Source organism: Aotus nancymaae, unplaced genomic scaffold, assembly GCF_030222135.1.
Source record: "Aotus nancymaae isolate 86718 unplaced genomic scaffold, 86718_ANA_hifiasm-v0.15.2.pri h1tg000019l, whole genome shotgun sequence".
NCBI lineage: Eukaryota > Metazoa > Chordata > Mammalia > Primates > Aotidae > Aotus > Aotus nancymaae.
The window spans coordinates 36,491,962-36,515,262 of NW_026988431.1; the positions used below are offsets into that span (position 1 = coordinate 36,491,962).

At 41.6% G+C, this 23,301-nt stretch overlaps 1 protein-coding gene across 1 annotated transcript in view; it reads left to right on the forward strand.

Annotated features, from left to right (window-relative positions):
* Positions 1-551: 551 nt before the first annotated feature.
* The window catches only part of ATP1B3 (ATPase Na+/K+ transporting subunit beta 3), a 51,795-nt gene continuing 29,045 nt past the window's right edge, over positions 552-23,301 (forward strand). The window contains exon 1 of the mRNA XM_012437040.3: positions 552-819. Within this exon, the coding sequence (XP_012292463.1) occupies positions 711-819 (109 nt within the window). The 5' untranslated portion in view covers positions 552-710. The remainder of the gene's footprint in view (positions 820-23,301) is intronic.

Consider the following 23,301-nt stretch of genomic DNA (forward strand, 5'->3'; position numbering starts at 1 on the left):
CCCCAGAGAGCGTCCTGTAGGAACGGCACAGAGCCCAGAGAGCGTCCTGTAGGAACGGCACAGAGCCCAGAGAGCGCCTGGGGACGTCGGGGAGGCAGGTTCGGGAGGGGACGGTTAAGTTCCCCCGAGAGGACGCCGCGGGCCGACTGGAGTCGTTTCTGTGCTCCCTGCGCCTCCCCGCCGCGGATAGCATCTCCTCAGCGCCCCGGCGCCCGGGAACGCCCGGGAAACCCAGTCCTCCTCCTGAACAACCTGCGGCGCGGGGACGCCCGCCTTTTGCTATTATTACAAATTTGCGTGCGACTAAACCTTCGGATTTTTAGACGCACTTCTCGCTTCCTCTGACCCGGGCTGAGGGAGCCCCCGAGGCTACTGCGGGGCGGGGCCGGGCCGGGCCGGGGCTGGGCGGGGCATCCTCGCCGCCTTAGGCAGCGCCCCGACCGCGGGCGGGAGGCGGCGGCGGCGCGGACCGAGCAGCGTGGTGATTGGCTGCGACGGGCTGAGACGTCAGGCTGCCGCGGCCCAAACGGCCGCCCGGCGCGGCGCGGCGCAGTCGGCCTGAGTACTCCCTTTAACGAGGAGGTGTTCTCGGCTGTCCCACCCTCCCCTGCCGTCGCCGGGCTGCGCCGCCGGAGCTGGGACGCGCCTCCGCTGCCCTCGCCGCCTCCATCCCCGCGGCCGCCGCTACCCCAGCCGTCCGCGCGCACACCATGACGAAGAACGAGAAGAAGTCCCTCAACCAGTTCCTGGCCGAGTGGAAGCTCTTCATCTACAACCCGACCACCGGAGAGTTCCTGGGGCGCACCGCCAAGAGCTGGGGTGAGCGGGCGGCAGCTGGGCGTCCGGGGCCGGCCGCGGTCCGGGGGATGCCGGGCGGGGTTGGGTGGGAACGGAAAGGCGGGAGGCGGCTCCCCGCGCCGGGGCCCCAGACCGCCCGATCCTAACCCGGGCGGCAGCGGTGCAGCGCGGCCCCATTCATTGCTCGCCGGGCCAGCGGGACTGGCCACCGCTCGCTACCGAGGCAGCGCGGCCCGCCGGGCCGGTACCTCCCTCCTAGCCGGGAGTGGGGCGCACGTGCTGCCCGGGCCTTCAGCCCGGCGCGGTGCCGGAAGCCGGGGACCCCTGCCTGGGGCCCGGCCCCGAACGTTCGGGAGCCAAGCTCCCCGGCCTCCTTTGTACGGAGCGCTCCGGCCAGAGAGGCCCTGGCGGAGGCGCCCGGCCCGCTGAGTGGTTCGTAGAAACCAGACCCTGCCCCACTGCAGGGGAGAGGAAATTTCCACTCCCGCCGCTATCTTGTGACTAGTCCACGCTGCCACCCCGACCGGTCGGAAGAGTGAGGCTGAGTGTTAAGTGTGGGTGTGGGTTGCTTAAACGTGTATCGGTGAGTTAATCACAGAAGTACATTGTACAAGAAAATGCACTTGAATTTGGACAGTGAAAAGGCCCTTAAAAAGGTCGGTTCCTCCCGGATTCCTTTTTAATTACAGAGGTTTTCTTCCTTACAAATTTGCTTCTTTGGGGAAAGTAAATCCTGTCTGAACAACACAATTTTTTTTTCTGTGCCTTCAAAACAGGAGAGTGATGGTTGTATGTTAGCAGCTTTTTTTTTCTATGTGTGAGCTCTTTGTTTTAAACTATTTAAACCATCTACCATGTAGAGCTGCTTTAGGATGCCTTTTTTTTCCCTAAAATTGTATCAATCTCTGAATACAGGCTAGAGCTTCCCCCCCTTATACTTAAGTAAATTAATTTTACCTTTTTAAATCCCTTTGAAACATACTTTGTTAGTGGGTCTTGAAAGACCATTTCTTTCTGACTGGGATTCAATCTCGAGAGCTTAGAACTATTTGGGCACAAGATATTTAGGAGAAGCATGGAGAAATTAGCTAGGGCTTGGAAAATACACTTGCTGCGGACTGAAATGGACTCCTTCAGGGTGAAAAGGCGACTTGAAGTCTTATCACAAGCTGAAAGGGGCCTTGGAGGATTTTTAGCCCAGCCCCCACCTTAGAGATGAGAAAAATGAGACCCAGAGAGGTTGTGATTTTTGCCTTGTGTAAAATTACATATTCCACAAAGCCAGGAAAAGAACCCAGTTCTCCTTTAATCCTAGTCCAGCGGTTGTATTATTTTACAGATGCCTTGCCTAACTGCATGGTAATCACTCATGATTTTTATTTAAATTGCTGTCTTCTTTTGGGAACCCACTAGTGTGATGAAATAAATCGTGCTTCCAGACTTACATGTGAATAAAAGATGAACAATTAAAAAGCTTAATCGCTTGTTTCTAGAGTGTACTGAGTTTTTGCTGAAGACATTTTTGAGTGGTGGAGAGGGATTAATTTTGATAGGCTACCTTCCTCCCTTTCTCCCTTCCCCATTTCCAGAACGGAGTAACTCCACTTTGTGTTAGAATGACATTTCTCACTGCAAATAGTGCTCTTCAACCTTTGTATTATATGACCTAGGGCAGAGATTTGATTTTATTGGGTTTATGCATTTAAATAGATAACATGTGCACAAATAAGTATAGGGCAATGTGTCAGGGCTGTAAAAGTAGTAGGAGTGAAGTTGGGATTCATTTTGGAAGGATTAAGCCAATCCTCTTAAAAATCGATAAGTATTACTCTTATCAGTGAATAGTAAATTTCTTGTTTATTGTAATAATAGTAAGCCAATGAAGAATGGCATAAATAGGTGAAAATTAACCATAATCTTGTCCCAGTGTAAGGGTATCCCTCTAAGGATAGGTGAGGGAGTTGTGAGAGAAGGTGGAAATACATATTCAGCTTGCCAGGCTGTGTACCCCAGAGCATGGTTGGGTCTGCCTGGAGCACCTTCTAGTTCTTGCAAAGGCAAGATCAGTTTGGAGAGCTCTGTGCCTCTGGGGATATATATGTCTGCCAGGAGAGGTGCCTTTTTCTAATTCTCTTGAAGGGACTGTATGGGCTAACTGCTGGATCTCATCATACCTCAGAGATACTGTTCACATTCTGGTATATATCTTACTGAATTGTGTAAGATTTGCTTTTTTTTCTTTTTTTTTTTTTAAACAAAAAGATCATAGTGTTGTTTTACAATCTGAGTATATTGTGGGCCTCTTTCCATGTTAATAAAGATCTTTTTTTTCTTTTTTTTTAAGAGACGGGTCTCTATATAGTCACCCTTTTCACATACATTTTCACAAATTTATTTCTTTGGTAGATATTTGTACTGATGGGATTTCCAGGCTATTCATATGTACTTTTTACATTTTGAAAACCTGTTTTCGCGCTCCTTCCAGGAAGTTTCTAACAGTTTCTACTCCCAACAGTGTATAGTGGTGTCTCATACCTTCATCAGCGCTGAGGCTATTTTAACCTGTGTTATCTCTTTTAAAACCTTACATTTGGGCTGGTCACGGTGGCTCACGCCTGTAATCCTAGCACTTTGAGAGGCCGAGACGGGTGGATCACGAGGTCAGGAGATCAAGACCATCCTGGGCAACATGGTGAAACGCTGTCTCTACTGAAAATACAAAAATTAGCTGGGTGTGGTGGCACATGCCTGAATCTCAGCTACTTGGGAGGCTGAGGCTGAGGCAGGAGAATCACTTGAGCCAGGGAGTTGGAGGTTGCAGTGAGGTGAGATCACACCATTGCACTCCAGCCTGGCAACAGAGTGAGACTCCATCCCAAAAAAAAAACCTTGCATTTTTTTGGGCAGAGGGCACTGGCTCACGTCTGTAATCCCAGCACTTTGGGAGGCTGAGGTGGGTGGATCACTTGAGGTCAGGAGTTCAAGACCAGCCTGGCCAACATGGTGAAACCTCGTCTCTACTAAAAATACAAAAAAAAAATTAGCAGGGCGTGGTGACACATACCTGGAATCCCAGCTACTCAGGAGACTGAAGCAGGAGAATTGCATGAACCCAGAAGGTGGAGGTTACAGTCAGCCGAGATCACACCACTGTACTCCAGTCTGGGTGACAAAGAAGACTCCATCAAAAAAAAAAACACCTTACATTTTTTGGTAACAGCTTTTTTTTTTTTTTAAAGACAGCCTTCTTTCATTTTGTAAATTTTTTTTCTGGTTGTCTTTTTGACTTTTTTTTTTTAAATCAAATTTTATGTAGGTGGTGGGAGGAAAAAAATATGTATTTGTTGTAGGTAGGTGGTAGAAGAAAAAAATATCATGTCTTTTTTGACCTTGTAAAGTTGCTAGGACTCCTGGTGTGTCTACCCCCAGGATTTTGTCATGCATTTAAAATGTACCCCGGTTTTATTTTATACGTTTAAGTCTTTGGTATGTTTGTCTCATTTTGACATGAGGTTCCTCTCCAAGTGCATTGGATATGTTAAAAAGTACACATATTTAAAAGTAGTTTTGCTGTTTACTTTTCGGAGAAAGTGAAAAAATAATGCATGTTACATTGCATTGTCTTAAATATTTAAAACAGCTACGTAAAGATTTTGAGTGGCTGTTTTATTGTGTATTTGGCTAAATCACATGAGGTAACTTATGTGTGCATAAACATTTTGAAACACTTAAGTTACCTCATGTGATTTTCACAATAACCTCACATGTCAACTAGTTGGGTGATCCAAGTGTACCTAGCACTGGTTTTCAAGCTGAAAAGTAAGTATACATCAGTAACAAATAATTGCCATTTATGAAAACACAGGACAAAGAAAATTGAGCACCTAGTGGCTGATGTTGCAAAATATTAAATAACTTAAGTGATTGAATACAATTAGAGTAAAATTAATGAAGCTTAGAGATCCTCTAGTGTTATTGAAACTACTAGTTGTGGGCTCTGTGTTGCCATTAACATTTATTTAATGATGAAATCGAATAGTAAACATATGTTTATTTTACCTAATAGGTTTTTCTATCTAAAAAAAAAAAAAGTATTGTTTCATGAAATTTTTGTGTGTTTTGCAGATACAGATACCCCAATGTAGCCTGTATTTGTTACTTTGGCTCATAGTCCAAAAACTCTTGAAAGCCAGTAATCTAGCCCAGTGCCCTCATTTCATAAGTGGCAAAATTAAACCTATGGGTCATCTGATTTGCCAAAATTCACTCGGTGAGTTAGTGATAGAATCCTTGGGCCTTCAGACTCCAAGGCCAGAGCTTTTAAAACAAAAACAAAAAACAAGGCCAGACACAGTGGCCCACGCCTGTAATCCCAGCACTTTGGGAGGCTGAGGCAGGCGGATCACCTGAGGTCAGGAGTTTAAGACCAGCCTGGCCAACATGGTGAAACTCCATCTCTAATAAAAGTACAAAAATTAGCTGGGTATGGTAGTGGGTACCTGTAATCCCAGCTACTCAGGAAGGTGAGGCAGGAGAATCGCATGAACCCAGGAGGTGGAGGTTGCAGTGAGCTGACATTGCACTACTGCACTCCAGCCTGGGCAACAAGAGTAAGACTGTCTCAAAAAAAACAAAACAAAAATAAAGAAAAACCAACTATGTCATGATGTGTTGTCATTTAATGACATCTACTTGTGGGCTTCTTTGGGGTTCATTATCTTTATTGAGGTGGTCTGTCAGTAAATTTATTAATGTCAACTTTAAACTTTAACTTAAAGTCACTGATTTCCAATCCTAGTCAGAATTTTCGACCAAAATTTGGCACCTATATTTTGTTTGTGTGTCTTTTCTTTTACTATAGGTCCATGAAGTGCCATTTTTTCTTTTCTCAGTCACTTCTAGGTCATGGCTCAGTAATTGCTCTGCTTTGGAGATCAGACTTCATCCCATCTGGGGCGTCTGACAGTAGGGGAGAAAGCAGATGTGTTTATTTTCCAATGTCACATAGTTGTTGTAAGATGGTGTTCTTTGTCCTGTGGAGTGTGCCATTAACCCATTTATGCTGGAGGTTGGAATTTTTTGAATTTTTGCAATCAGACCTTGGCAATGACCTTGAGCAGTAGGGTATAACTCCCACATGCTTAGCGTTCCAATAATGGAACACTAGGCATAAATAGAGCTTTACAAACTTTACAAAAATATACCTCACTGGGAAAGTAACAGGACTTGCCTTACCCTGCGTGCAGGCTATAAATGCAGGCCAGTGGTACATGTGGTGACAGCAGCAGAAGAGCAGGGCAGGTACTGAGCCGTCATCTAGCAGGAGAAAGTACTTCCTGGATTGTCCAGGAAGTAGTCCTGTGGTGGGAGGGAGAGAAAGGGAAAGTTTATGTGTTGTGTTACAATACCATTGTAATTATGGTAGTACGTGTGCTTTAAAATTATTAAAGAACAACCTCTCCCCACCCCTGAAGTAATTTTATTTCTTTGAAATTTACTTTTGGATTTATGTCTATACAATTAAGCTAGTTGTATTAGAAGAAATCTTAAAAGCCCTCCTATCTATAGTAACAACTTTTCCATGATTTTATCATCATTTGATTAAGGGCCAATAATTTAACACTGATTGTGAAATAGGAGAAAACATTCATTTAACCTTGAAAGATAAATTTACTGTTTTCTAATTTTACATTCATTCATCTTTACAGGTGAAGTAAAGTCACCTGTAATCTTTAACCACTGAATATAACCACTGTTAACATTTTATGTCTTTTTCCTATGTGTAAATAAATTTTAAATATACCTAAATAAAGTTTTAAAATGCTTAGTTACATACTCGATCTTATTATTTAACTTTTAAGGAGAATGGTCTTTATTCCTCTGCCTTTTTCCTAAATGCTGATGTGCTAGAGATGTCCTTGGCTCTGTTTGTCACCTTTGTGGTGACCATACATACTTCCCGTTGAATTTGTCTAGTCTGATGGCTTAGTTACTATCTTTGTTGGGACTCCCAAATCTGCATATGTAATCATATTCCTTTCTTAGATGAAGTTTTGCCTCTTGTTGCCCAAGTGCTCTTGGTCCAAGTGGAGTACAGTGGCGCGATCTCTGCTCACCACAACCTCCGCCTCCCCAGTTGAAGCAATTCTCCTGCCTCAGTCTCCCAAGTAACTGGAATTACAGGCATGCACCACCACACTCGGCTAATTTTGTATTTTTAGTAGAGACGGGGTTTCTCCATGTTGGTCAGGCTGGTCTCAAATTCCCAACCTCAGGTGATCATCTGCCTCGGCCTCTCAAAGTGCTGGGATCACAGGCGTGAGCCATGCGCCTGGCCTGACTTCTTAATGTTATTATAACCACCTGCCTATCAGAAATCTACAGTTAGATGTTTCATAGGTATCACTTCATGTAAATCTGTGTTCTCAAGGGCTCCTTAGCATGACATACAAACTCTTTAAAATCTCAGTGGCTTACTTCTTTTCTGTCTTCTGTCTATACCATTCTACCTAGTTATTTCCTATCCTTTCTGGGCCGTTTCCTAGCTTCTGGGCCTCTCATCCCCATGTTCCATGTTGGCCTGGCTACTCAGATGTCGGCTTTGATAGTCTCATCTCTGGAAAACATCTTCGAACTCCTCTGCATTAAGCCCAGGTGCAGTGGCTCTTGCCTGTAATCCCAGCACTTTGGAAAGCCGAGGTGGGCTGATGGCTCGTGGCCAGGAGTTTGAAATCAGCCTGGGCAACGTGGTGAAACCCTATTACTACTAAAAATACAAAAAAATTCGCCAAGTGTGATGGCATAGTGAACTTTTGCAATCAGACCTTAGCAATGACCTGTACTCATAGCTACTCATGAAGCTGAGGTGGGAGGATCACCCGAGTCCAGGAGGTCGAGGTGCAATGAACTGTAATTGTGCCACTGCATTCCAGCCTGGGTGGCAGAGTTAGGACCTATCTTTTTTAAAAAAAAAAAAAACAAAAAAGACCCAAATAAATAAATAAAAGACAGCTTTTTCTTTTTCTATCATAGCATTTATAACTTTATATATTGTTTTTGCCTGTTTACTAGACTATAATCTTCTTACTCATGTCTTATTCCTCTTTGATTCTGTAACCCCTAGCCTGTCCTAGCACTTACTAGGAATGTAGTACAAACTGGTCGAATGATTGAACAACACTAAGAATGTTTCCATGAAGTTAGTCTTCTGCAGCATTGTTTTTAACATCTTCACAGTGTTTGACAGTATTGGCGTACCATAGTATAATCATACCCCTTGAGCATTTTCCTTTTTCTTTGAGTACTGATGGGTTTTCGTGGAAGTTCAGTGTTCAAAAGAAACTTAGCGATTATTCCACTTAACTTTCTCATTGGAGACTCAGCTGGGTTTGTGGCATGCCTGGATCATGCATCTGATCATAAATGACAGAACCAGGGCTTTTATTTAGGTTTCCTTCCTGCTTTATTGCTCTTTTCAGCTTCTTATACTGCTTTTATGGAACCCTCAAGTCTTTTTTTCTTTTAACTTACCTGCTCTCAATTTAATGTGGGTTTACTTAATAGTGCCCTTCTTCTCTTAGGGGGTGCTATTACTAATAATATTAATGAAAATTTTTTTTAATGTACTAACCTATCACATACATGTTTAAACTTTGTAACTGAGTCATTTGTGGAGCTGACTCTTATTTGTGCCTTCTCAGGATTTTGCTGGTGCCATGGGTAAGATATGACTTTGGAACTGACCTTCCCGCAAGGCCTGGGGTGCTTTTCTTTTGGTTGTAGCGTGTGTTGGCAGTATCTGGCTCATAAAAAGTGGCGCCTTACATACTCCTGCTCCCACTCCCTAGCTCTCTAGCCATTCCTTTCCTAGTTCCTTCCTGTTTGCTCTTCCTGTCTTCTAAATGTATGTGATGGTTAATATTATTGAGTGTCAACTTGACTGGATTGCAGGATAGAAAGTATTGATCCTGAGTATGTCTGTGAGGGTGTTGCCAAAGGAGATTAACATTTGAGTCAATGGGCTGTGAAAGGCAGGCCCACCCTTAATTGGGTGGGCACCACCTAATCAGCTGCCAGCGAATATAAAGCAGGCAGAAAAAATGTGAAACTCAAAGAGATGTGTATATACATATATATCTTACTCTGTCCCTTTAGGTCCTAATTCAATGTGTATTTCTCAGGTGCTGTCTTTGGCCTTGTTTTCTCTTATTCTTTCCTGGCAATGTCATATAACAACTGCAAAGATCATTCACAGATTTTTCTTGTTGGTTGAAATCTCTCTCAGGTTCCAGGCCCCTGTTTGATCTCAGTTGCTTTCTGCATATCCCACAAATCTAAGATTGTGAGACTTGGATGTCTTAACTAACTCTCTAACTCTGATACCATAACATCATCTGGTAAATAGCTTATTTCCCTTCCTCCACAGAAGTTTTGTATTGCTCCTATTTTTGCAGTTTAAAAAACAGCTTCACTGTCCTTTTTGTCATCTAGGCTCCAGACTTACCCAAATTGTGCCGGTCCTATTCAATAACATCTCTCAAATCTCTTGAATCTTTGTGGCCCATACCCCCGTTACTAGTACTACAATTATTTCAGGAATTAATTTTCTTTCACCTATTTACCATCTTCTCTTTACCCCCATCAAGTGAAAGCACACACTCAGAGGACAGCCGGGAAGCTCATTTTTCCTAGCTTCATAACCCTAGCCACCTGTTCCAAATTTCATTAACACTCCCACCAACCTTGTCCTCATTTTATCAAGATCAGGTAGTGACTTTTCTTTTTTTTTTTTTTGAGGCAGAATTTCACTCTTGTTGCCCAGACTGGAGTGCAAGAGTGCAATGGTGCAATCTCAGCTCACTACAACCTCTGCCTCCTGGGTTCAAGCAAGTCTCTTGTCTTGGCCTCCAGAGTAGCTGGGATTACAGACGCATGCCACCACACCCAGCTGATTTTTGTATTTTTAGTAGAGATGGGGTTTCATCATATTGGTCAGGCTGGTCTCGAACTTCTAACCTCAGGTGATCCACCCACCTTGGCCTCCCAAAGTGCTGGGATTACAGGCATGAGCCACCATGCGCAGCCAGGTAGTGCCTTTTCTTGTAAACTCTCTGATTAAAAACTTAAAGCACCAGATGAAGATCTTTGTAATTTTTTCACAGTTGTTCCAGCTTCAAATAGACCATTGGCTTTCCAACTTTTATCTGTTGTCTTAAACACACACACACCCTGTAGTGTTGCTGACCCTGGGGAAATTGGGCTCCTAACTACTGATGCATCACCAATAAGATCCAAAGAGTCAGTGAGAATCATTGTGACTTAAGCAATGTAACCTGCTATCAGGTTATTTCTAAGGCTGCAGCTTTGATCATGTTATTCTCTATACCCCAAAACCGTGTTTGGGTTCCCACTGCTTCCAGAAAGTTTAGGTAAGTTCCAGACAGCCTGGTATTCCAGGTTTATTGTATGTGGGCTTGGAGCTGTTTCCAACCCTAAATAACCTCATTTCCCACCTTGCTTACACCCCATTACACACCTTATGTCGTAGCCACATGGATGTATCTGAGACCCTTGGTCTGGAACCCCTGTCTGTTTCTTCCCCAATCTCCTCGTTCTCTGCACATGAATTCTTCCCTACTTCACAGACCTAGCTTCAGTGCTGGCTCTGCCATAAACCTTCTCTGATATGCTCAGGTGGAAATAATACCACTTATTTCCTATAACATCTAGAATTTTGTATCTGTATGTAAAGGCATGATTCTGTTACCTAGCTCACAGTGACTCTGCTCTACTAAATTTCTAATTGATTTTTGAAGTTTTCAGATAGGGAATCATAATAAAAAGTGAAGTGGTAGGCTTATATATTTTTACTTGATGCATCTTAGAAGTATACCATTATACTGAAAAGATGACCAGATAGGCCTAAATTCTAGTTCCACCTCTCTGTCAAAGCTTAGATAACTCAAAATCTCTTAGCTTTGTTTCCACTATAAAAGAAAAAAGTTCAGCCAGGCATGATGGCTCATGCCTTTAAGCCTAGCACTTTGGGAGGCCAAGATGGGAGGACTTTAGGCCAGGAATTCAAGACCAGCCTGGATGACATAGGGAGACCCCATCTCTACAAAAAATAATTTTTAAAAAATTAGTTGGCTGTGATAGCGCACATCTGTAGTCCTAGCTACTCAGGAGGTTGAGGCTGGACAATCACTTGAGCCTGGGAGGTCGAGGCTGCAGTGAGCCATGATTGTGCCACTGCATTCCAGCCTGGGTGACCCGAGTGAGACCCTACTTCAAAAAAAAAAAAGAAAAAAAGTTATATGAGATAGTTTCAAATGTGACTTTGAAATTGCAAGCTAAGCCTACCTATTTAAACGTTTTGGAATAGGAGGCAGCAGGCTTCAAAGGACCACATGTTATTTTAGGCTTTGCCAGCCACATGGTGTCTGGTGCAACTACTTAACTCCACTACTGTAGCTTGAAATTGCCCATAGACAATATGTAAACTGATGGGCCTGGCCAGCATTTTATTTACAAAAACAGCAGCAGTCATGGTTTGCTTTAGAAGTTAGAGTTGGTGAGTGGTCAGTGTACTCTGACTCAAGAAATCTAAACTGGTCTTAAATGGAATGTAGACTCTTGGCTTTGTTCTTTTCATATAATGAAAATAACAACTTTTTTTGATTTTTTTTTTTTTTTACAGTACAGATGTGAATAATCAGTAAGTCCAACATCATCCTCAGCTTCTTCCTAGGTTAAAAAAAAAAAAAAGCCCCTGTTAAGTGTGCAGATGCTTTTTAAAAGGTAGTATGTGGCATGTCCATAAAGGTCTGGCAGTTTCTTATAAAGGTAAATATATACCAACCCCTTAACCAGCAGTCCTACTCTTAGGTGTGTTTATCCAAGACAAATGAAAACATATGTTCACAAAATACCCTTGTACAAGAATATTCACAGTAGCCCTATTCATAATAGTTCCAAACTGGGAACAGTTCAGGTTTCTCGGCTAGGTAGTAGATAAACTTGCATGTCTATACAATGGAATACTACTCAGTGGTAAAAAGGAATGAACTATAGATGTACAAAACATGATGAATCTCACAGTCTGGGAAAGAAAGCCTAACCAAAGAGAGGACATACTATATGGTTTTATTTATGTGAAATTCTAAAATAAGCAACTCTTAGCTATGCTGGAAAGAAAAACCCAGAATGGTGGTTGCCTTTAGGGCAGTGGGCAGGGAAAATGACTAAGAAGGGACATGAGGGAACTTTCAGAGTGATGAAAAATGTTCTATGTCTTGAATAGGGCTTTGGACCATAAGTGAATACATTTGTCAAAACTCATTAAGTGCTATATTGGAGATTTGTGTATTTCACTGAATATGCATTTTTTTTCAATTCTGGTTAACACACATGCCGAATTGTTCTTTGATGTTTGCAACTTGAAATGATCTTAAAAATGAGATAAATACAGTAAAATGTTAATTGTAGAATCTTAATGGGTTTATGAGTGTTCACTTTTAGGTTTCACTCAACTTTGCTGTGCATGTGTAAATATTCCTGGAGTGCTGGAGAATATGAATACATTCGCGTGCTTTTCTCTACCTCCTTCACTAGTCTGAGTGTTTCCTACAAATGATTATCAGTTTTCCTGTCCATTTTTCAGCACCACTTTTATATATGTTTATAAACATGTTTGTATATATATGTGGAGTATGTAGAAATAAATAAATAGCTTCTTGTCTACCTCTACATGAGTAATAGGAAGCTCTTATGTTCTGGAACTTGATTTTTTTGTCACTTAATATGTCTTGGCTGTATATATAGATTTGTCTCATTGTTTTTCATAGCATAATGTATTAGTCCATTTTCACACTGCTATAAAGAACTACCTGAGACTGGGTAATTTATAAAGAGGTGTAATTGACTCACATGATATGGCTTGGCTGTGTCCCCACCCAAATCTCATTATGAATTGTAGCTCCCATAATCCCCGCATGTATGGGAGGAGCTCAGTGAGAGGTAATTGAATCATGGAGGCAGGTTCTGTGCTGTTCTCGTGATAGTGAATAAGTCTCATGAGATCTGTTGGTTTTTATAAAAGGGAGTTCGCCTGCATATGCTGTCTTGCCTGCCGACATGTAATATGTGACTTTGCTCCTCATTCACCTTCTGCCATGATTGTGAGACCTCCCCAGCCATGTGGAACTGTGAGTCAGTTAAATCTCTTTCCTTTATAAATTATCCAGTCTCCAGTATATCTTTATTAGCAGTGTGAGAACGGACTAATACACTCACAGTTCCGTGTGGCTGGGAAGGCCTCAGGAAACTTACAGTCATGGCAGAAGGGGAAGCAAGGCACTTCTTACATGGTGGCAGGAGAGAGAGAGACAAGAGGGAAGTGCCACACACTTTGCAACAACCAAACTCATGATAACTCACTGTCACGAGAACAGCAGGGGGGACGTCTGTCCTTTATGATTCAGTCACCTCCCACCAGGCCCCTCCTGCAACATGTGGGGATTACAATTTGAGATGAGATTTGGGTGGGGCACAAAGACAAATCATATCACATAATGTTCCATAGTGTGGAGATTCTACTATAGAATATATATATTTCTTTTCGATGAACATTTAAATTGTTTCCAATTTTTATCTTAAAGATTGCTACAGTGCAACTTTTTTTGAGATCACAGTCTCCCTGTGTTGCCCAGGCTGGAGTGGAGTGCCATGATCTCAGCTCACTGCAACCTCCGCCTCCCGGGTTCAAGCTATTCTCCTGCTTCTGGGACTACAGGCGCCTGTCTCCATGCCCAGCCAATTTTTTTGTACTTTTAGTAGAGATAGGGTTTCACTAGTTGGCCAGGCTGATCTTGAACTCCTGACTTCATGGTCCGCCTGCCTCAGCCTCCCAAAGTGCTGGGATTACAGGCATGAGCCACCATTCCTGGCCTACAGCACTTTTCATCTAGAGTAGATAAACTGAGAAATGGAATTGCCAGTTCATAATATATATTTATTTTTATTATTAACACATCATTCTGAGTGGGTGCTGTGGTTCATGCCTGTAATCCCACCACTTTGGGAGGCCAAGGCAGGTGGATCACCTGAGGTCAGGAGTTCAAGACCAGCCTGGCCAACGTGGTGAAATCCCCATCTCTACTAAAAACACAAACAAAACTTAAACTTAGCAGGGCGTGGTGGGGGCCTGTAATCCCAGCTACTTGAGAGACTGAGGCAAGAGAATCACTTGCACTTGGGAGGTGGAGGTTGCAGTGAGCCAAGACTGCGCCACTGCATTCCAGCTGGGGCAAGAAGAGCAAGACTGTCTAAAATATATATGTATATATTTGTCCAAAAAAGCTGTACCAGTTTATACTTCCACTAGCAGTGGATAAAAGTACCTGTTTCTCTTCAAGCAGTAGATATTATAACAATATTGTAGAATTATATAAAAATGTTATATAGTTTTTTTCTATTTTGATAGGATGCTGGTATCTATCTGGTTGGTTTAATTTGTAGTTTCTTCAATATTTTTGTATTTGCTCAATTTTATTTTATTTATTTATTTATTTTTATTTTATTTTGAGACGGAGTGTTGCTCTGTTGCCTAGGCTGGAGTGCAGTGGTGCGATCTCAGCTCACTGCAACCTCCGCCTCCCGGGTTCAAGCAATTCTGCCTCAGCCTCCCGAGGAGCTGGGACTACAGGCTCGTGCTACTACCCCTGGCTAAATTTTTTCTGTATTTTTAGTAGAGACAGGGTTTCACCGTGTTAGCCAGGATGGTGTCGATCTCCTGACCTCATGATCCACCCACCTCGGCCTCCCAAATTGCTGGGGTTACAGGCATGAGCTACCGAGCCTGGCCTCAATTTTAATTTTTAAAAAATGCCTGTTACTTAATTTTTTCTTTTCTTTTTTGAGACGGTGCGGCTCAGTCACCCTGGCTGGAGTACAGTGGTGTGATCTTGGCTCACTGCAGCCTCTACCTCCTGGGCTCAGCTGATTCTCTTGCTTCAGCCTCCCAAGTAGCTGGGACTACCTGTGTATGCCACCACACCTGGCTAATTTTTGTATTTTTGTTTTGTTTGGGTTTTTTTTCTTTTTTCTTTTTTTTTTTTGAGATGGAGTCTCTCTGTGTTGCCCTGGACTACAGTGGCACAATTTTGGCTCACTGCAACCTTCACCTCCTAGGTTCAAGCGATTCTTCTGCCTCAGCCTCCCAAGTAGCTGGGATTACAGGCACCCACCACTATGTCCAGTACTAATTTTTGTATTTTTAGTAGAGATGGGGTTTCATCATGTTGGCCAGGCTGGTCTTGAACTCTTGACCTCAAGTGATCTGCCTGCCTCAGCCTCCCCAAGTGCTGGGATTACATGTGTGAGCCACCACACTGGCCTAATTTTTGTATTTTTAGTAGAGACTGGATTTCACCATGTTGCCCAGGCTGGTCTCAAACTCCTGAGCTGAAGCCTGCTTCGCCTACCAAAGTGCTGGGATTACAGGCTTGAGTCACAGCCTCCAGCCAGTGTTATGTTCTTACTGGTTAAAAGAAATTTTGATACACTTTGAGTATTAAGCCTTTATTATACTTGTAAATATTCTTCATGGACTCTTTTTCATCTTTTTGTTCTCTTGTCTCTTAACTCTTATTTTGGTTTCTTTTTTAAATTGTAATGGTTTTAAGTGAACATTATCACAGACTTAACAGTCTTCTGTAGGCTTTTCTTAATCACTTATCCCTATATGTTGTATAATCTATTTCCTCACTGATTTGAATTGGCAACTTTGTTACATGAAAAATTCCATTTTATATGGATTCCTTTATTGTTGATTTGTTGATCCTTATCTTGATTCCTGTATCATCACACTATATAGTATTTAGGCATTATATACATGATTGTAAAGTAAAATAAATGTATAAATTTTGTGTCAATGCTGTCTGTTCAGTTTTAGTATCCAAATAGTGCAAGCCTTATAAAAACCATTAAGGTCACCTGTAGAGCATACAAAAAGAATAGTTCATAAAGGGCCGGGCGCGGTGACTCATGCCTGTAATCCCAGCACTTTGGGAGGCCGAGGCAGGTGGATCACGAGGTCAAGAGATCCAGACCATCCTGGTCAACATGGTGAAACCCTGTCTCTACTAAAAATACAAAAAAAATTAGCTGGGCATGGTGGCGCGTGCCTGTAATCCCAGCTACTCAGGAGGCTGAGGCAGGAGAATTGCCTGAACCCAGGAGGCGGAGGTTGCGGTGAGCTGAGATCGCGCCATTGCACTCCAGCCTGGGTAACAAGAGCGAAACTCCGTCTCAAAAAAAAAAAAAAAAAGAATAGTTCATATATAGAAAGTAGTCTGTTCTTTGCATTTTGAGAGAACCAGCTAAAGTGAAGCCATTTGGACTTGGTGTCTCTTTGAGGGGTAAAGCTCTATTTTTTGTAAAAACTTACAGTTTGAACATTTTAATTTTCCTAAAATTTTGTATTTCATCTCTTTTCACATTTACTACTTGAAAACATTTTATTGATGAAATTGATTTATCATTTAAATTTATTGAATGGTTTTGTCATGATTTTCTATTACATTTTGTGTCCATTAACTTGTGTTTTTATCTTAAATCTGTCCTACTTTCTTTGAATTTATTTTAGTCTTGAGCTAAATATCTGGCTTTTTTGTTAGTAGTATATTTTAATGATATTTTAATGAATGCATTTAAGGCTATGGATTTAACTTTTGAGTTCTGCTCTGATTACATTATTGTTTTGAATTTTTGAATGTTTGTTTTTATTGTCTTTTTAATTCAAGGATTAAGATACAATTTTTAAAATTTGCATTGTTAATTTCTAATGTATTTATTTTGAGATGTTATAGAATGTGGCCCTTTTTTTTTTTTTAAATGTTTTTTAGTTTTGAATTGTGTTTTGTTTTTGTAATGTAAACTGACTTCATGGTCAGTTTTGGGGCAGTGTTCCAGGTTTGTAGAGAGTATATTTTTTGGTGACTACAAATTTCTACTAACTGTTGCATTTTAAAAATACATATTGCCCTTCTGTTGTTGCTCAATCTGTGGGTTTCTGGAGAGGTATGTTAACATCTCTGGTCAGGAATGTGGTGAATTTTTGCTTTAATCATTTGAAGGCACTTGGCATCACAAAGGTTCATGGCTATTATACTGTATCTTCTTGATGTGTTTTTGCTTTTATTAAATACATAGTGTCTTCACCCTTGCAAACGCATTTTGACTTGAATTCTAGTTTACATAGAGTAATAATGCCATATTTGCATTTGCTTTTGTTAGCCAAGAACTATTTTATTTTCCTGTTTCTTTCAACCATTGGTGTTTTAATTTTAGGTTGTCTTCTGTAACAGCATTAAGTGGATTTTTTTTAACTGATTCTGATAATGTCCACTTTTAAATTATTCCTGCCATATTATTGGCATTTTAATTTTAGATTGTTACTGAATATAGGCCAGGTGCAGTGACACAAGCCTGTAATCCCAGCTACCCGGGAGGCTGAGGCACAAGTATCGCTGGAACCGGGAGGCAGAGATTGCAGCGAGCGAAGATGGAGCCACTGCACTCCAGCCTGGGCAACAGTGAGACTCTCAAAAAAAAAAAAGTTATTGAATATAAACAAATTTAAAACTTTAGCCTTATGTAAAATACAAACACAGTGACAAGATCATTGGCTGCCTGGTAAAAGGTGTAGATTGCAAAGGGGCACAAGGAGCCTTTTGGACGAGATGGTAATGTTCTGTATCTTTAATGGAGTGGTAGCTTCACAGATTATACAACTGTCAAAACTCACTGGAATTGTACACCTGAAATGGGTGAAATTCACTGTATGTAAATTATTCCTCCAAATTGTTAAGAAAAAGCAATTAAAACATCTTATTTAGATGTTACCAGTCTTAGCAGATTTTGCTCACTATTGCCTTTCATAGTTTTCCTCTTTGCCTTAGTTTTTTTTTGTTGTTTTGTTTTTTTTTTTTTTTTTTTTGGAGACTGAGTCTTGCTGTTTGTCACACAGGCTGGAGTGCAGTGGTGCATTTGGCTTATTTCAGCCTCTACCTCTCCAGCTGAAGTGATTCTCCTACCTCAGCTTCCTGAGTAGCTGGGATTACAGGCCCGAACCACCACATCCGCTAATTTTTGTATTTTTAGTAGAGGTAGAGTTTTACCGTGTTGGCCAGACTGATCTCGAACTCCTGATCTTAAGCAATCCACCTGCCTCAGTCTACCAAAGTGCTGGGATTACAGGCATAAGCCACCACGCCCAGCTCTTTTTATTCTTGATGTTCTACAATTTTACCTGTTTGTGTCTGGGTCTAGGATGTTTTCCAATATTTTTTAAACCTTCCAATCTAGACACAACCTTGTTATTTCTTTGATCGTTCTTGTCCCATCCTCTTTTCCTGTGGAGTTCCCATTAGATTGTTTGTATTTCTGGTTCTCTCCCCAGTGTCTCAATTTCATATACTCCCTCTCTGTTAGCCCAGTGTTACAGAATACCTGACTTGGTCTTTATTTCACTGAATTTTTCTTCAGCTTGACCAGTTCTCCCGGGGTTGGCCCATCGGCTCAGTTTTTGTTTTTCTTTAACAGCTTTATTGAAGTATAATTAACATACAGTAAACTGCACATATTTGAAGTATACCTATTTAAAGTTTTGGCATACACTCATGTATATGTGTGTGCATATGTTGTACTCATAAAACTATCACTGTAATCAAGATAATGAACATTTATCACCCCAAACATTTCCTCTTGGCCCTTTGTAACCCATCTCTGTTCTTACCTCCCCAGACTCCAGGCAAAAGTAAATTTGGTTTTTGACACTTTGTATTAAATACAGTCATGCCTTCTGAGAAATGTGCTTAGCTGTTTTCATTGATTTCATTGTTGTGCAGACATCGTAAAGTGGACTTGCACAAATCTAGAAGGCGTAGCCCACTGCACATGTAGACCATGTGGTGTAGACTGTTGCTCCTAGCTGTAAACTTGTACATGTTACTGGATGAATACTGTAGACAATTTTAACACATGGTATTTGTCTGTAAGCATATCTAAACATAGAAAAGGTATAGTAAAAATACCATGTAAACATAAAAATATGGTATACCTGTACAGGGCACTGACCGTGAATGGAGCTCGCAGGACTGTAGTTTCAGCGAGTGGGTGTTGAGTGAATGTTAAGGCCTAGAACATAAACACTATACACTTAGGCTACACTAAATTTATTAAATTTTTTTTTTTTTTTTTGCTTCAGTAATAACTTTAGCTTGCTGTAACTTTTTACTTTATAACTTTTTTTTTTTTTTTTAATAGAGACAGGGTCTTGCTATGTTGCCCAGGCTGGTCTTGAACTCCTGGCTTCATGCAATCTGCCCACCTCAGCCTCCAAAAGCTATGGGATTGCAGGTGTGAGCCTCCATACCCAGCGACTTTATATACTTTTTAACTGTTTTGTAATGACACTTAGTTTTTAAAGCACAAACATATTGTATAGCTGCACAAAAATATTTTCTTTATATCCTTATTCTGTAAGCTTTTTTCTATTTAAAAGATTTTTTTTTTAATCCAAAATGTGTTTATTGAGATGGTTTCCCACTCATCTTGATTCAGAGTGCTTTTAGTGCTGCTTCCTCCTGAAAGAACATCCTTCTGTAAGCCTTGCTTTTCCTCCTGTAGTCCGGCAGAGGACAATGGAGCAGCCAACACACAAAACTACCGTTTGTACACGGCTAAAGACCATGGTGATTTTATAGCATCCTGGGCATTTCACATCCATGAAGTAGGAATAGGGGCTCTGCACCAGGGATGAAGGAGATCCTTTGCGAGAGGCATTGTTCTCGTGGGTAGGTAGTCACCACCAGAAAGGCTAAAAGATTTTTTTTTAACTCTTGAAACTTTTTTGTTAAAAACTAAGACACAAACATGCACATTAGCCTAGTCCTGCACAGTCAGAATCATCAGTATCACCATCTTCCACCTTCATATCTTGCCCCACTGGAAGGTCTTCAGGGGCAACAGCACACATGGAGCTGTCTTCTATGTGATAACAGTGCCTTCCTCTGGAATACCTCCTGAAGGACCTGCCTGAGACTGTTTCACCATTGACTTTATAAGTAGAAAGAGTACGCTGTAAAATGACAATTAAAAGTATAGTATAGTAAATACATAAACCCATACAGTTGTTTATTATCAACTGTATAATTTGATAAATACATAAAAGTATAGCATAGTAAATACATAAACCCATACAGTTGTTTATTATCAAGTATTATGCATTGTACGTAATTGTTATGTACTAGACTTTTATGTGACTGGTAGGTTTGTTTATACCAGCATTGCTGCAAACACATGAGTAATGCATTATGCTGTGACGTCACTAGGCCATAGGAATTTTTCAGCTTTATTATGATCTCAATGGGACCATTGTTGTATACGCAGTCTGTCGCTGACTGAAATGTTACATGTCTGTATGTTGAATCATGCACTATGCTTTTATCCGGGGAAGGGTCTGACTATCATAGGAGATGACAGTTCCCCTGTGTGTTACTGTGTCTTTTTTCTTTTCTTTTCTTTTTAAGACAGAGTCTCGGACTGTTGCCTGGGCTGGTGTGCAATGGCACAATCTCGGCCTACTGCAACCTCCGCCTCCTGTGTTCAAGCGATTCTCCTACCTCAGTCTCCCTAGTAGCTGGGATTACAGGTGCCCGCCACCATGCCCAGCTGATTTTTTTGTATTTTTGTGTTTTTAGTAGAGACGGGGTTTCACCATGTTGCTCAGGCTGGTCTCGAACTCCTGACCTCGTGATCCACCCACCTCGGCCTCCCAAAGTTCTGGGATTACAGGTGTGACCCACCGCGCCAGCCATTTCTTATTTATTTATGTATTTATTTATTAACATTCCCACCAGCAGGATGTGAGAATTTCAGTTGCTCTACTTCTGGGTCATTACATGGTGTGGTCAGTCTTTAAAATTTCTAGCATTCTGGTGAGTATGTAGTGGTAACTCATTATAGTTTTGATTTGTCCTTCCCTGGTGACTAATGATTTGGAACACCTTTTTTATGGGCTTACTTTTGCAATCCTTATATCTTGTTGAAGTTTCTGTTCAGATCTTTTGCATGTTTCAAAAAATGTGTCTTGGTCTGGGCATGGTGGCTCACATCTGTAATCCCAGCACTTTGGGAGGCCAAAGTGGGAGGATCACTTGAGCCCAGGAGTTTGAGAGAAGTGTGGATGACAGAGTAAGACTCTCGGCTGGGCGTGGTGGCTCACGCCTGTAATCCTAGCACTTAGGGAGGCCAAGACAGGAGGATCACTTAAAGTCAGGACTTCAAGACCAGCCTGGCCAACATGGTGAAACCCTGTCTCTACTAAAAATTTAAAAAAAAAAAAAATTTTTTTTTTAAAGATCCCCCCTTCTCTACCTAAAAAAAAAAATTTTTTTTTGAGATAGAGTCTTACTCTGTCTCCCAGGCTGGAGTGAGTACAGTGACGCGATCTTGGCTTACTGCAACCTCTGCCTCCTGGGTTCAAGCAGTTCTGCCTCAACCTCCCAAGTAGCTGGGACTACAGGTGCCCGCTGCCATGCCCAGTAATTTTTGTATTTTTAGTAGAAACAGGGTTTCACAATATTGCCAAGGCTGGTCCCAATCTCCTGACCTTGTGATCCGCCTGCCTCAGCCTCCCAAAGTGCTAGGATTACAGGTATGAGCCACTGTGCCGGACCCCAATTTTTTTTTTTTAATTGACTGGGCATGGTGGTGTGTGCCTATAGTCCTAGCTACTGGAGAGGCTGGAACAGGAGGATTGCTTGAGCCCAGGAGTTTGAGGCTGCAGTGAGCTATGATTGTGCCACTGCACTCCAGCTGGGGCAACAGAATGAGACCTGTGTCTAAAATTAAGTAATATGTCTTGTTGTGAAAGCTCTTCGTATATTCTAAATGCGAGTGAGTCGTTTGTTTTATGTTTTGCAAATATTTTCTACCCGTCTTTGGTTTGCTTTTTCATTTTCCTAACTGCCTGGGTTTTTCTTTAGTTTGATTCTTCCTCAGTTAAGCTTTTCTACTAAGTTTTTTTTTTTAGTAATCAGAATATGATATCTAATTTTTAAAAATTATCCTGGCCGGGCACGGTGGCTCACGCCTGTAATCCCAGCACTTTGGGAGGCCGAGGTGGTTGGATCACAAGGTCAAGAGATCGAGACCATCCTGGTCAACATGGTGAAACCCCGTCTCTACTAAAAATACAAAAAAATTAGCTGGACATGGTGGCGTGTGTCTGTAATCCCAGCTATTCAGGAGGCTGAGGCAGGAGAATTGCCAGAACCCAGGAGGTGGAGGTTGCGGTGAGCCAAGATCACGCCATTGCACTCCAGCCTGGGTAACGAGCGAAACTCCGTCTCAAAAAAAAAAAAAAAAAAAAAACTTTCACCGTCTAGTCTTTTTTAATTATGCTTATTTTTCTTTATTCTATTTGCTGTTACAGCCCAGTGTTTTCAGGTAGTGCTGTCTTTGTTGAGTTTGGTACTTTTCTTTATGGATTAGTTTTATCTTGAATGTGTAATAGTCACTGGTTTTGTTCTCCGCTTTGGTGTGTTTAGACTTTCCTATTACAACATTTGGGGATGGGGGTAGCCTGAATAGCCAAGAGCAGCCTGGGATGTGGAGGTTCTCTGCTCCTTTAAAACTTTCACCATCCCATTCAAAACACTGCCCACTTTTTCAGCCGAAGCACCCACTTCAAGCAGATGCTGCTGCTCTTGTTGCTGGTTGCTTGGCACCAGGGGCTCATGCATACTGAGAGAAGCAAAGCTGTGCTCACCTGACTGCTCCTGCTGGGGTACTCCATCTAGTCACCTAGGCTTTGACCCAGAGCGCCCTCTTCCTCTCTATCTTTGGTGAACCAGCTGCCTTATTTCTGGATGGCCTTCTCTGTTGTCCCTTTTCTTCTTCTCCCTGCTAGAGAGGATTCTTTTTCTGTTTTTTTCCTAGCACCCAGTATCTGTAATTCATTGTTTATATGTCTATCATTTGTAATAACTGAACTCTTTGTAGAGAATGGAGCAGATACTACTTACATTGTAAGTTTCCGTCACCCTGAGTAACACGGAATACTTGAATGAGACATTTTTATTTAGAGAATGGGAGTTTTAGTTAGAAAAGACAACAGAGCTTGAAACTCCCTGGGAGAGCAGGCCAGGTAAGGTACCACATGGAGAGGTACTGGTCTGTTTATTCTACTAGTAGGTTAATCTTAGGCAGATTATTTAATCTTGTTTAATCTTTTTATATTACAGTAATTTTATTATACAAAGTGTGAGCATGTGTATATACATACATACACCTGCATACATTTTATTAAAAATAATACATGTTCACTGGGTTTTGGTGTTTTTGGTTTTTGTTTGTTTGTTTTGGCAATTCTAGACAAAATATTAATATCTTTAATCATAAATGAACTCTTCAGAAATCAGTACAAAGACACTAACA